Source organism: Vanellus vanellus (assembly GCF_965231255.1).
Source record: "Vanellus vanellus genome assembly, chromosome: 18".
Classification (NCBI taxonomy): Eukaryota; Metazoa; Chordata; class Aves; order Charadriiformes; family Charadriidae; genus Vanellus; species Vanellus vanellus.
The window spans coordinates 11,710,589-11,723,872 of NC_138923.1; the positions used below are offsets into that span (position 1 = coordinate 11,710,589).

Below are 13,284 nucleotides of genomic sequence, written 5' to 3' on the forward strand. Positions count from 1 at the left end.
AGTTGTAAGATAAGAACACACAGTATGAATACCCCTCCCTACCCAAGAACCAGACATGCTTTTATCTTGGACAGAGGCAAAAGGAAGAGAAATAGCAGAAAGATAGGAAAGAAAACACAACCCTACTTGTGAAACGGCTCATTAAGGAAGGCAAAGTGACAGGTAAGTAATTCTTCTTCCCAGGCTCTGTCACAAAGGGAGAGATTAAACCAACCAACCACACAAATTGTGAAATGCTTTGGATAGCCGTTCTCTTCTTCCCTCCTCTCTGATAATTTACTATCCTTTTCATTCTCTAGGTTTCTGAAATAAACACCTCTTTTTTTCAGTTTATTCAATCACCGGGCCTGGGTGGATTTTTCCTTATTTTAGTAGTGAGGCCACAGAACACTTGGCAGATATAAAAGTTCAGATTTTACAAGTTTTCTATGATATTAAACTTTATAATACTTAAATTCTCTTGGTTAAATGTGGGATTGATTGTAAACATTTAACAATTATTAATGGGTCCCAGAGATTATTCTAACTTTCCTCACTTCACTTACCTTCCAAAACACTACTGTAGAGGTTATTCTGAGATTAAGTACGAAGCCTTACTCTTTCATTTTTCTGCCCTGTATCGACAGACCGGTCTCACGTGATTTTATGTATATAATTTCAGCCTTCCGCAGTATTTACAATTCCATGAATCTCAAACACAAAGTAGGTCATGGTCATGCAGCAAGAGACTAGTTAAGACCATACAAAATGGAAATGGAAGCTCGTATTTTAGAAAGGACCGCTCAAGTACTTACTCCATAGCACTAGGAAGCAACATTAGTTAAACCGTCTTATGCTCATCATTCATAAAGGAGAGCAATCAATACCCATTTACAGAGCAAACAGAATGAAAACTTAACATTTTCTTTTATAAAGAAAATCACAATCTTATTGACTGATAAACCTTGAAATGCATAACACAAAACTTTGAACTAAATCAAGCTGTGTGCTTGTTTTGATGTCCAGCCATTCTTAGACGAGAGTACCCTAGAGCATTCAGTAGCTTTCATCTCTCAGACCCTTGATGGAGCCTAAGAAGCATTAAGACTACACCTTATCAAACAAAACTGCAGAACTGTGGACTGCCGATGTATTTTAGCCCACATCCAGAAAAGTTCACTGGAACATCCATTTGACAGTATCATTCATCCGTGTTTTTTCCTGTTGACTACATTATGTAAAAGGGACTTCACTATGGCATAAATGTTTGTACATTTACGTACCAAGACCTCCTGTGTCCAAAAGCCCCGTTTTCATTTGAACATTAGAGCCCAACATAAGTTCAGTAAAACCATCACACAGAACCACAGAATTGAGTTGAGGTGGCACAGCTGATGTTGGCAGGGGGACCTGGAGACCATCAGATCATTTCTTATATACAACTGTCATTTTTAAAAAAGTACTGTGAATAGAAAAAAAAATATTCTGCATTTTACTTACAGTGCTCAGCTTACTACAACAAATGAGGATGCGGCGTTCATACAGCATACTGGCATAGAGATGCAGCATGTTGTTGACATCAACTGCTACAAAATACTCAGTCAGATTTCTCTGGGAAGAAAGAAAATAATTTTTGAATCATGATATTACAAAAAAAAAAGCGTCCTTAACAAAGAACAAATCAACAGATTTCATCCTCCTATTACACTATATACAGTATGTGGTTAACAAAAGAAAGCAGTATGTCATCTTATGTTTGAGTACTTTCTAATGGCAGTATCTTTCCCCTAACGTTTGGGGAGCTACGTCTTGGAATAATGAAATTGATGATGTTTCATGCACAGTTTCTTAAATACAAGACACTTCTCTGAGAAAAAATACATTCTGTCACTTCTATGAAAACTTCCAATCTGCCTGATAAAGTACCAAAAGAATCTCACAGCCCAAGAACAAAACCAGCTCTCGTAGAGGACAATTCTAATATGACAAATTCAAGCGTAAGCTCCGTCTATGCTGGAACAACTCTGACCATTAGAAACAGATGTGGGCATTTACCAGGCAAGCTAGAAGCAGTCACAGAGTCCGCGGGCTGCCGACCCCTCGCTGCGCATGCAGCCACGGGCTGCCCCGCGCGGGAGGGCAGAAAGCGCTTCCCGGGGGGACGGGGAAACTGAGGAAGGAGACAGACGATTCTCTCGCTCTGAAAATTTCCATGGACGCGCACCTCTGACGGAGAGGCAGCATTCACACACCCAGTTGTACCTGAGTGATCAGTATGTTTATATAGGACAAAGAAAATTAATTGCTGTGGAAGAATATTGTAAGCAAAGCGCATCTGCCACCTGCCTTTACAGTACACATAGAAAGACCAAGACACAAGCAAGTAACGTCGCCGAAACTTTCCATACACGCTTCCTAGGCAACACGGCCTTCTTCTATGCTTTTGTTGCTCAGAATATTAAAAAGTACTTATGTAAAAATTATTGTAAATAACTAAAATTCAAAAGAGAAAACAGAGCAAGTAGCACAGGAGGCTGCAGCCACTGCATCCCATCAACCTGCGCATCACCCACTCCTCGATAGCAACGTCGCTGCCCTCTGCACATGCTGCAGGGCCACGAATCCTGCGTCCTTTACTAAATCATTAAGATGTCTTCTAATGAACAGCAGAATGTGATCCTAAGATCTTGACTATCAAAACTAGAAAGTCACCATGTAGGTTAACGTGAACTAACCGTATGACGTTATACGGGGTTTTCACAGTGTGAGGCAAACAAAAAGGACTTTTGTCTGTAGAGGGTATTTTCACTCCTTAAAACACAGAAATTAAAAAAAAAAAAAAAAAAAAAGGGGGGGGTGTGGTAATACACCCAAAAATGCTGAATTAGGGAATTTGTTTCCAAATAGCTTCTTACGGATACGAAAGGGTTGCTATATGATAAAGACAGTCTTATACAAAAAGCACATGTGAGAGCAAAATTAGTTTAGTCATGAATTCAAGTGCAATCTTAATCATCGTCAAATAAAAAAGTGCAGAAAAGCAAAAAGCAAATATGATTTATATGATTTAGAAACTTAAAGAAGCTCAACAAAGCCTATTAGCACTTTTGACAGATCCAAAGATAACTCTAAAACCACCAATACTTGGCCTGAAAAGTCTGCCAAGATGCTTCATACTGTGCAAAAATATGTTCCACAGCTTGCCATCCAAACACAAAGAGCTAAAGAAAAATTAAGCATTGTCTTGGGAAGACTTTTGTACCACTACATAGATAGATAGAAACTAAGCTCATTATGGTTAGCTTCAAACATGTTAATGTAAAACAATCATTCAGGTCTTTGTTATGGAAAAGCTATAGCCACAGACAGGTATATTCAAAGAAGAAAAAAAAAAAAAGCCGACACATTTTGCCAAAAACCTATTAAACTATCGTGTACTTTTTCTGTATTTCTCATCCCATCTGTGCTGATTAGCATGATATTTTTGTCTAAACATAAGCTGTCTTCTCTACGACTCTTCTTCCCCCTCTCACCCATCTTTCCACGACGCCAAAACACAGTGCATGACGACACAATTACTGCAAATAGTGCAAATTAAAAGAATTTTTAAGTAGCACTGAACTCCCTTCGATGGCACCCAAATTAGGGGCATGGCGAAAGGGGCACACAGTCCCTACGTTCCGCCTGAGTATGTAGATATGCGTGTGCATGGATGTGTTTATAAGGCAAGAGGATCCACTAGTGAGAGGAACATAGACACCGGGACTTGATTTGCAATTATGCTTTCATTGAGTTTATTGTAGAGAAATACTGGCTTTGACACACAAATGTACCTTCAGATGGAAAGATTTATAAGGTTTTAGTCTTGTCTGCTCTCAGAAATTTGCCAATGACACCTGCGAAGCATGTGGGCTGTATGGTAATGTATTGATACTAAGGCAATTCACGTGTTAGCTCTAAGTTTTATTTATAAGAAAGCTGTCATCTTTGAAGATGAAATTGGGACTTACACATGTATTTTGAAAGACATGTCTCGTAAGTGACAAAACCATGAATGAGTTAAATAAATACAAATGAAAGCATTCCAACTTGCAGTATAATTGTTGTGTATTTTGTTTCCTGGGATTTAAACCTTTCTTGTGAGAGTAAAAAGTGGGATTTTCGAAATAAAATACGGTAACAGGTATCCTCATGCCTCTCAAAACTCAGCAAGGGTGCTACGAAATTCCCCTATGCTCCTTTGACAGTTCATTCCTAGATCAACTATCTATTTGATCATTTGCTATCTAATATCAGCAAATGCACACGCACACTGACTTTTGAGATTAAAAAAAATAATCATGTACCTCATCAGTGAGAAGGAACAAACGAATGAGCTCTCTGCAAAGAGTGAAGCTCGAACATAGCAATATAGATTACAGTTTGCTCTTGAACAGCTTTATTTACAGACTTCAGTACATTTCCTATTAGATCATGTCAAGAGAATTGAGTCAGGTTTCCTTCTCCATCCTCCCATTAGAAATCCTTCATCTTATTTAGAAGTTTGTTTTCTTTGAAATATCACACGTCCAAAATCTAACACGGGGGGTAGGTAACCCGGCGTGCAGCTAACGCTCTTGTGTAACCCATGCTGTTGTTTGGGAGAACAAAATAGTGAAGACAATACACTTTATCAAATGGTGTAAATACAGAAATTAAGGGGGGAGGGTGTTAAGAACAGGTAGCAAAAGACATACGTTACAATGAGTGAAAAGTCAGGCAGTTTGAAATATAGGACTCAGTGATACAAAAAACCACCAGAACATCATCACCAAGAAAACGTCCTCGTTGCAGAGTGCTAACTCACCTGGTGTTCCCGAAACACAACAGGTACTAGTAGGAAATGTACAGTCTTGCACTGTATCTCCTGCAATGAACCCAATTTATTTCTGAAGTCACAATGCATTTACAAATCTTTCACACAACTTCAGTCTTTTCCAAAAGTGAATGCTTGGCTGTTACATAGAAGTGTCCGTGCTAAATGTGTTTGTGACTCATTAAACATATTGATCTGACACAAAGTCAGATAGTTCCAAGAAGTTTGTTAACATTCCAACGAGTTCTGTGCAGCTCTCCATTAATCATTATGTGCAACTTCAAAGGTTGGACCTACTAAAACTTTTTCTAATACGGGTTTTAAAATGTAATTACTGATAAGATATGTAGAATTTTTAATAAATCAGGCCAATTGATTATAATCCACGAAGACTTATGATCATTTAATGTCCTTGTATTACTGCCTAATACGCTTCAATTCTACATGCAAGTTGAATTGACAGAGAAAATCCTCATAAGAAATTATACAATAATTATTAGAAAAGAATAAACAAATGAAATGCATGAGAAACAGAAGACGGTCGACTGCAACAACATTTAGACCAATGGATTTGATTTTTAGTATTTTTCTTTCTTACAACGAGCCCTAGCTTTTTAAATTTGGGTGGGTGTGGGGGTGGGTGTGTGTATATAGGCATATATATTTGTTAATTGAATGAAGTGTTCTTCCCCTTTGATTGCCAGAGGAGCCCCGGTTCACCCCAGGCCCTGCAGAGTCCATCCTTCCCAGCCGACCTCCAGCGCAACGGCCCCATCCCCTCGGAGGCACATCACACCACTCCATGATTCAGAGAAGATGCTTCTGCCCCTCACGCATTGCGCTCTCCGTGAAGGACGAGCGTTCAGCTTTCACGGGGTTTCCAGCTCCTTCTGGCCCAAGGCCTCTGCTTTTACAGCTGCCTCCGACTCAGGAGCGTTCATCATGTCTCCCACCCAAACGGTTTGGGAAGCCGAATTTCCATATAAAGTGAACATCACCAGCAGACTTGACCGACAGAGCATAAACGTGCAGCTATACTTCGCGAAGCCTTTACCGTGTAGTGTTACTACGCCGTTCCGTATGAGTGAGAGCAGGCCCAAGGCACATGATCTACTTTTAATCCCTGCCACCGGTTTCGTACCATTACCAGCTCCTTTCTCCCTGCCCTCCAATTTGCCAGCCTACAAAATGGAAATAAACTTCCTTCCTCGCTCTCCAGGTGACTGGAGGCTTATCAAACACCAACTGCTACAGTGGGAGACGATTAGCATAAAAGGGATTAACATAAAATATAAACCCTATAAACAAGTAACTTCATGTCTGGATTTGATAGCTGGTCTGGATTCAGGAATTGACTCTTGAACTACTCCTAACACCTCATATTTCCACAACAATAAAGCACCTTAGAAGCAGAAGCAGTCTATTGAGTTTACTGACAGGATCCGTGTCAGTGAGCACACACACAGAAAAGCGAGCAACCATGTTTGCAAACAGAAACAAAAAGCCCCAAATGTTATCTGCTATACAAATCATCCACAAACAAGACAAAATGTCTTGATGATTCCCTTTTCTTTCTTTCATGCCTTAAATTGAGGTATATGGTGCTAAGACAGACCGCAAAACGTTCAAGAAAGAAAACTGAGATGTCAGGCACGGAAATTTGGCTAAGAGACACAGCAGGAGCATATTAAAGAGTATTTAAGAGAAACAAATGCCAGCATTGTCTTCCCCCAGCCCTATCATTTGGCTGGAAATGTAAGGCATGCTGAAACACATACAGGACAACTTTGTGAGGCTTAAAGTCTCTGAAAAAGTGGCCCTAAAGAAACCAGGTACGTGTGTCGTTTTCAGAAAGCCATCTCACACACCGGTCACTTTTACTGGTCTCCCGTTCTTTCAGAAGGGTCTCACTGTACAATTAGCAGACCTGCTTTTTTCTACCCATATCAATCTGTCTTTTAGGACTTCATCCTTAATACATTTCAGCTGTTAATCACAAATGCAGATTGTCAACTCTTGAATGCTATTGTGTACATACAACACAGAAGAAAGATGTTATCACAAAGAAAAGAAGGACCGCCTGAGCTACCACGGCTAATAGCACACCTTGAAAGCAAAAAGCCTAGAGATGTTCATCTGAATCAATGCAAAAGGTTTCAAATAAGGATAAAGATCTGAATCCTGACAGCATCTTAAAGAAAAAGGCAAGCTAATACCAAAGTGACAATTGAGCTTTCCTAAATACGAGCAATACGGACGTTTGAAACATCGACTGCTTCCACTGAAGATACTGGGTATCAAGATTATATCCTGGGCTTGACTAATAAGCAGCCACAACACTTCAATAAATAAAAACATCACATCTTATTTGAAACCTCCCCCCCCCAATAAAATAAATTTCAACTAGTACGTTCTCTCTCCAGCAGGTCCCAACTCTTCCTTCCCAAGTTGAGGTTTTAGTTTCAGTTTCACGCTGTACTCAAAGTGTCACACATCAAGATAACCAACAAAACTATGGAAACCGTGTGAAGTCAGCAAGGGGGGAACAAAACGTCAATGTGGATCCAGAGAAAAAAAAATTGCTTCTTTAGTTGTGAAATTATCAAGTTCCTTTTAAAAGAGCAGTCTTTGGAACTTAGGAGAAGGCAAGAGACCCTCATTCAAGTGAGCTATAAAGGTGAAATACCTAAACAGATTCTTGTCTTCTTTTTGATATACATTAAAGTCTTGGTCAAGTGGATGAAATTCCTTTTTATTGTAATCCTGCATTTTTATGTAAAGGATGACTCTTGTAGTACTCACTCAAATGGCAACCACAAAACTGCCTTGAGATTACTTTCAAGAATTTTTCATAGGCTTACTGTAGCGAGTGAATTTTCACATAAATTAAGTCCATTGTTGCTCTCTGAAACGCCCCCATACTGTTACACACGGTTACCAAATCACGGTTCTTTCCCTATTTTGGGTAGGCTAAAAATATAGATGCGTATTTTAAATTTCTTTTTTAAATTAGAACGAAGAAATCATGGAATCTTAACAAGAAGTAATAATAGAGCGGTGATAATAATAAAAGCTTTATGTTTTTTAAATAAACATCTATAATTATGCTGTCAATTTCCTGTTCATTTGGTATCTTTTCTTAATTGAAATGGCAAACTTTAAATTCTACTGTTATGCTGTACTCCAAAAGCCCAGTTACTGGGGTTCTTCTGCAGTTAGCAACACAACGATTTCCCCCCAGTACTTGTTATAAATTAACCACCTAAAGTTCCTAACCACTTCAACAGCTCCCAGTATTTTACAGAATATAATCCATTGCTAGGCCAAAGAGAGGTAACAATTGTTATCTATTTTGCTGCCGACGTTAAACCGAAATGGTAAAGTGCACAGTCCTCTAGTGTACTCACGTTTTCGGGTATGCTAGGCAGCTCTCTGATGTCAGGCACAGTAAAGTAAGAGTGCTAAAAAAAAGAGAAAATATTGATTATTGCAATATTGTCAAAAGGAATCTAAATCCATTGCGTGGTATTAGTGACAGCAACAGCAGCAGTGGCTTAGCTAAGTAAAAACGACAGAACGTTTGTTACCAACTACCAGTATGACTTCTTTGTCATGGATTTCAACAGCTGCATTCTCGGATCACACACGCAATATGAAATGCATTATGATAGAAAGTATCAAATGCTCCTGAAAATGCATATTATGGTTTTTTGTTCTTCAGAGACGCTGACGCAGACTCGCACCACGTATGACATGTGCCAAGGAAGCTCCAAGGCAATCTGTAACTGGGGCCACCTCTCCTCCGCCCGCCGCAGGCTGCCTGACCGGCTCCAGGAACAGCAGCGAGCAGGTCCCGTCCCCACCTCCAGCATCAGGAAGTTTCATTCAAGCCATGGTGAAGTTACGGAAATTTACTGAGGAATGCTTCCTCAAGTTTTGTGCCTTCTTACCTGCTCACTTTTATATGCCTTAAAAACCACATTTTGGAAGACTGTATTGGTCTCACAATATCATGATCCATTATATGGCTACATTTTTTAATTGTCTGCATTCCAAGAGACCGGGTTCACTCTCCTTCCCGATCCGACCGCGCATGACTTGTGTGATTCTTGCTTAGGGCTTTGGGAAACAAGAGAATGCGACTAAACTGCTTTTGCAAACCAATGTTGTACACAATTTATATTATTTTTAAGATTTCCACAATTTGTCTTAGGGCTACTTATTAATTACTTGCTGAAGCTTTAAAGGCTGTTATATTCTTGGCGTAGTTCCACAATTGGCACAAATTTTCTTGTATATATATCTCAGACATTCCAGTGCTTCATGAACAGTCTATAACCCGAAATAGCAAGCGGGTTTAACAGCTACACTGAATATAGACACTAAATGTATAAACACAAATTTCAGCTTTTTGATATATCAGTGTTTCAGTTTGGTTGAAAAGATGCAATGCAAAGATACAGGAATAGCATACCCAACTATGTCACACACAGGAACCTCGCCCCAACCCCAAAATAGGCTTGTAAACAGCCAAAACAAAATGCATAAAGACAGCAGAGCTAGCAGTCCCTCGGCTGCTTTTTTCACATCCTTTCTTGCTTCATTGCCCATGAAATGTCTGAGACAAGGGGAGACCAGCAGCATTCCTTGAAACCACTGGTATGAAAAAACTGAAATATCCCAACTGATCGCTGCCTTTGGAGCCAGCTCGTCCCTCAAACGGAAACGCCGCCCATCAAAGAGCCGCCCTCGAGAGGACCGGGCCACTGCCACCGCCAGCTGGTGGCCCAGCCAGGGCAAACCACCGCTACTGCCGACTGCCGGCACAGGGGGCAGCGAGGAGAGAAAGCTGCCTGGTGCCAAAAAGTACTGCAGAAGGAGAAGTAAAGGAAACGAGAGGGTGAAGAGAACTGTGGCTGCACACACCGCCAGTTTTCAGTGAACTCTAAACGACTAATTGGCAACCGCAGCAATGTGCATCGCCAGTATTTTTTCACTGCAGCCCGGAACACGAGGTCGGTCTGCAAAAACTAGTTTGAAGAGAAAAACCCTACAAGACTAAACGCAAAACACAATCCCATCAACAAAATCCCACATCTATTCTTTCGCTGTTCTTTGATTCATTTTCTCACAAGATATAAAAGTGAAATGAATCCTTTTTGTGCGAGCCTTTTCCTTGGGGGGGGGGGAAGTGGAGAAGGAATCAGAAAATGTGATAAATGGTACTCAAAACGCTGCTACGGCAGGTATGCGACCGTTTGCTTTCCAGGGACAACCCTTGCATACCTGCAAGATCTAGTTCTGCAGAGGTGTGGACAATAAATGTCACGTTGCTGCTCCGTGACCTCTCGCAGGTCACAGCTGATACGGTAAGAAATTTCCATGGGGAATATACAGAATCTTCCTCCAATCAAAGAACAGCGTTTCAAAGACATTTGAGGTTAAGGAAAGGGAAACAGAGGGCCCCAAATGTGAAAAGGGGAATTTCACAGCTCTGTGTCCTCACAGGAAAACAACATCTCTGTACCAAGTTCCAAAAAAGGAGAATTGCTTTTGACATTCCTCTTTTACGATATGTAATGAAAATTAACCGCCTTAGTTTAAATCTCTCCCCCTCACTTACCATTCCAAGATGAACAGAGGTTCCCGGCTCAGGGATGGTAAGTTTATGTAGTGTTTCCAGGAGCTCGCTCCTTTGACTATCCTGAAATAAGGAGAGAAAAAAAAAAAAAAAAAAAAAAAAAAAAAAAAAGAATACTAAGTCAGCTCCTGAACTCCAAGACAGAAGGGCAGTGTTTGTGGAACTGGGGGCTTAGAGAACTTGCAAGCGTAAATAAAAAAGTGAAAATAGATTTATACATTAGACTATGAACAGAAATGAATGTAGTTTCCTCGGTAGTTGGGTTTTGTAATATGATTGTTCAGAATACTTTTTTTCCCCATAGGTATTTCTACATATTTCTGCAACCCACTGGGTCTCCAGCCTGTGCACTACATAGTGGCTCAGCTCGGAGCAGGCCAGCTTTCACTGCGAGTTCTTTACAACAACTCACTAGCTCAGGGTAAAGCCAAGTGTATTTAAGTCATCTAGACGAAGGTGCAATCCTAAGTGCTTCTACCTCAAACGCGACTGATTCTGACAAATGCAAAATACGATTATTACCACAAAATGGTAATAAATCAAAGCAGCAACCTAACCAGGAAGATTATACTTGTAATATTTTAAACACCCAAAACTAAGCTGCATGTTGCAGTGATATGTGTGATTTCTCTGTATCATGAATTATAATTTATAAACTTAGAAGCAAATTTTAATGGCTTAGTTGACATTTTTTCACTGCCACAAGATGGAATCTTACTTGGCTTTGCTTTAAAAGCAAAACAGCGTGTGAAGGGCTTAGGCCAGATGATGCTGCATGGGTAAGCACTGCAGGAGGAAGCTTAGTTCTACACTCACTTTACGTGACAAGTAAACTTGGATAAGGCATCTGTCAAAGGCTCACGAAACACTGCAATATGGGAACTGCATGGACGAGCCGAACACAGTTCAGGTCATCAAACAGCCTGCGCAGTACGGGTGGCTGCAGGGAAACCACTGACCTGCGTTGGATCCACAGGCACAATCTTGGACTTTATCTTTTTCCAAGAATAATTCGAAAGCATATTTATTTTTCAAAAGCACTTGCCAAACTTTCAGCTTGGCTGAGTACCATCTTATATATGACTGCATCACACAGATTAATAATTCACATGGTCATCTCTGATATAAGCTCTTCTTACAACCGCTCGTTTTCATCCTCTCTCTCATTTGATATTTGGGCAGGGAAAAGAAAGGTTAGTACTTTAGAATAATACCTGTCCTTTTGCCGAATAATCTGCCAAGACATTGAGCAGCTTATAAAAGACTTCAAACCATGGGAGGTAACTAAAAAAAAAAAAAAAAGAAAAAGCATACATTTAACTTGCTAAATCTCAGTTAATAAATCCAAGATCGCCGGCCTTTACCGTACAGACGCATGCTAACAACAGCCTCCGCCGGACTCGACACTGTATAAATATCTGTGAGGAACGCCACAGCGGACCTTGCATTCGAAGGAGAAGGCCGCCAGAAGGCTGAGGCATCCCTTTCCCTTGAGGTCTGAGCTCAGCATTACCCTTCCCCGGCGTTCCCAGCCACCCGTGGGCACGAAACATCAAATGCGGCTCCAGCTGGAACAAAGTGGGGTGTCAGTTTGGGCAGCGCTGGGAGATCACCCTCCTCCTGAGCCCAGACACAACACACGTACCACCCCGTGCAAGTTTTTAACCTGTAAGATAAATGTACCGGAATGCAGCCATGTTCACCTACGGTGGAACATTTTTAATGGTAATTATTTCCCAAAGCGCATGTTGAGTAAGTAGCCTTCCGTAGAGCTGGGGGTCCGCGTAAAGTGAAGACAGACAGTTGAATCCTGATACAACTGGATTTTCAAAATTGCATAACCAGCGTCGCGGTTTTTAACTGTGGTTGCTTATTTCTCATCCTATATCATGGTATTCAGCCCAGTTAGGTCAAACAGGAACTGTACCAGAAGTAAATTTGCACTCAACTTGCAAAAGTAAGAGAGAAACAAATTTAATGGACAAACATGCAGAAAAATCACATCTTTGTCATTTACATTTTATTTCCATTCCATAAAATAAGACAGCCAGCTAAGATGTTACCTTTCACCACAGTATGCTTTGGTACGATTCTGTACCCGATTTCATGACGCGGCTTTTTATTTCAATTCCTTTTTCAATACCGGTGAGGAATTTCCCTCAGCTGCAGCGAATAGCAAAGCAAGTTTGCGTGACGCACAAACGGATTCTTCTTTTAATCACAGATGCTTTCTGAAGCAAATGGATTCTATTGTGATATAGTTAGACAGGATTTAAAGTTTTTATAAAATATGACTACATCCCGACAACTGTGAAGAATGGAGTGCCCCACGGTTCCGAACTGTACAGCTCTCGGTAATAAATGAAGTGAGAAGCTATATATGAGACAGATAAAGCGAATGGCACTCCATCATTAACGTTTGTTTGAAGCCTGCAAATGCTACTGTAAAATGTAAGTAGCTTATCAAAATATACTGATAAGTAACTTAACTTTTCATGTTATATGACAGTATTATCATTTAAATTAATATGTTCTAAGCATCTTTACAAACTGTGTATTAGAATAGAGGCAAAAGACAGACAATTACCACTTTAAACAGCGTTTAAGCTTGGCATTATGTTGTAAACAATCAAGAAGGATTAGTTGGAAGATAAGTTTCTTTCTTTCTGTTTAGTTAAATAAACTTCAGCAGAGTTAAAAGCCATTACAAGAGTAACAAGAAATCCTCTCAAAACCTATCTGCTAAGTAGAGATTAAGAACCTGGTAAACAAATCCTTGCAAGGAATCTATCAAAAGAGTTGGAAAAGC

At 40.2% G+C, this 13,284-nt stretch overlaps 1 protein-coding gene across 2 annotated transcripts in view; it reads right to left on the reverse strand.

Annotated features, from left to right (window-relative positions):
- DENND1A (DENN domain containing 1A) overlaps positions 1–13,284 on the reverse strand; it is a 216,564-nt gene that overhangs the window by 114,112 nt on the left and 89,168 nt on the right. For both annotated transcript variants that reach the window (XM_082492687.1, XM_082492686.1), the window contains exons 6-9: positions 11,690–11,759; positions 10,458–10,538; positions 8,242–8,295; positions 1,480–1,590 (exon numbers count right to left, since the gene is read on the reverse strand). In XM_082492687.1, coding sequence (XP_082348813.1) covers positions 1,480–1,590; positions 8,242–8,295; positions 10,458–10,538; positions 11,690–11,759 — 316 coding nt within the window. The remainder of the gene's footprint in view (positions 1–1,479; positions 1,591–8,241; positions 8,296–10,457; positions 10,539–11,689; positions 11,760–13,284) is intronic.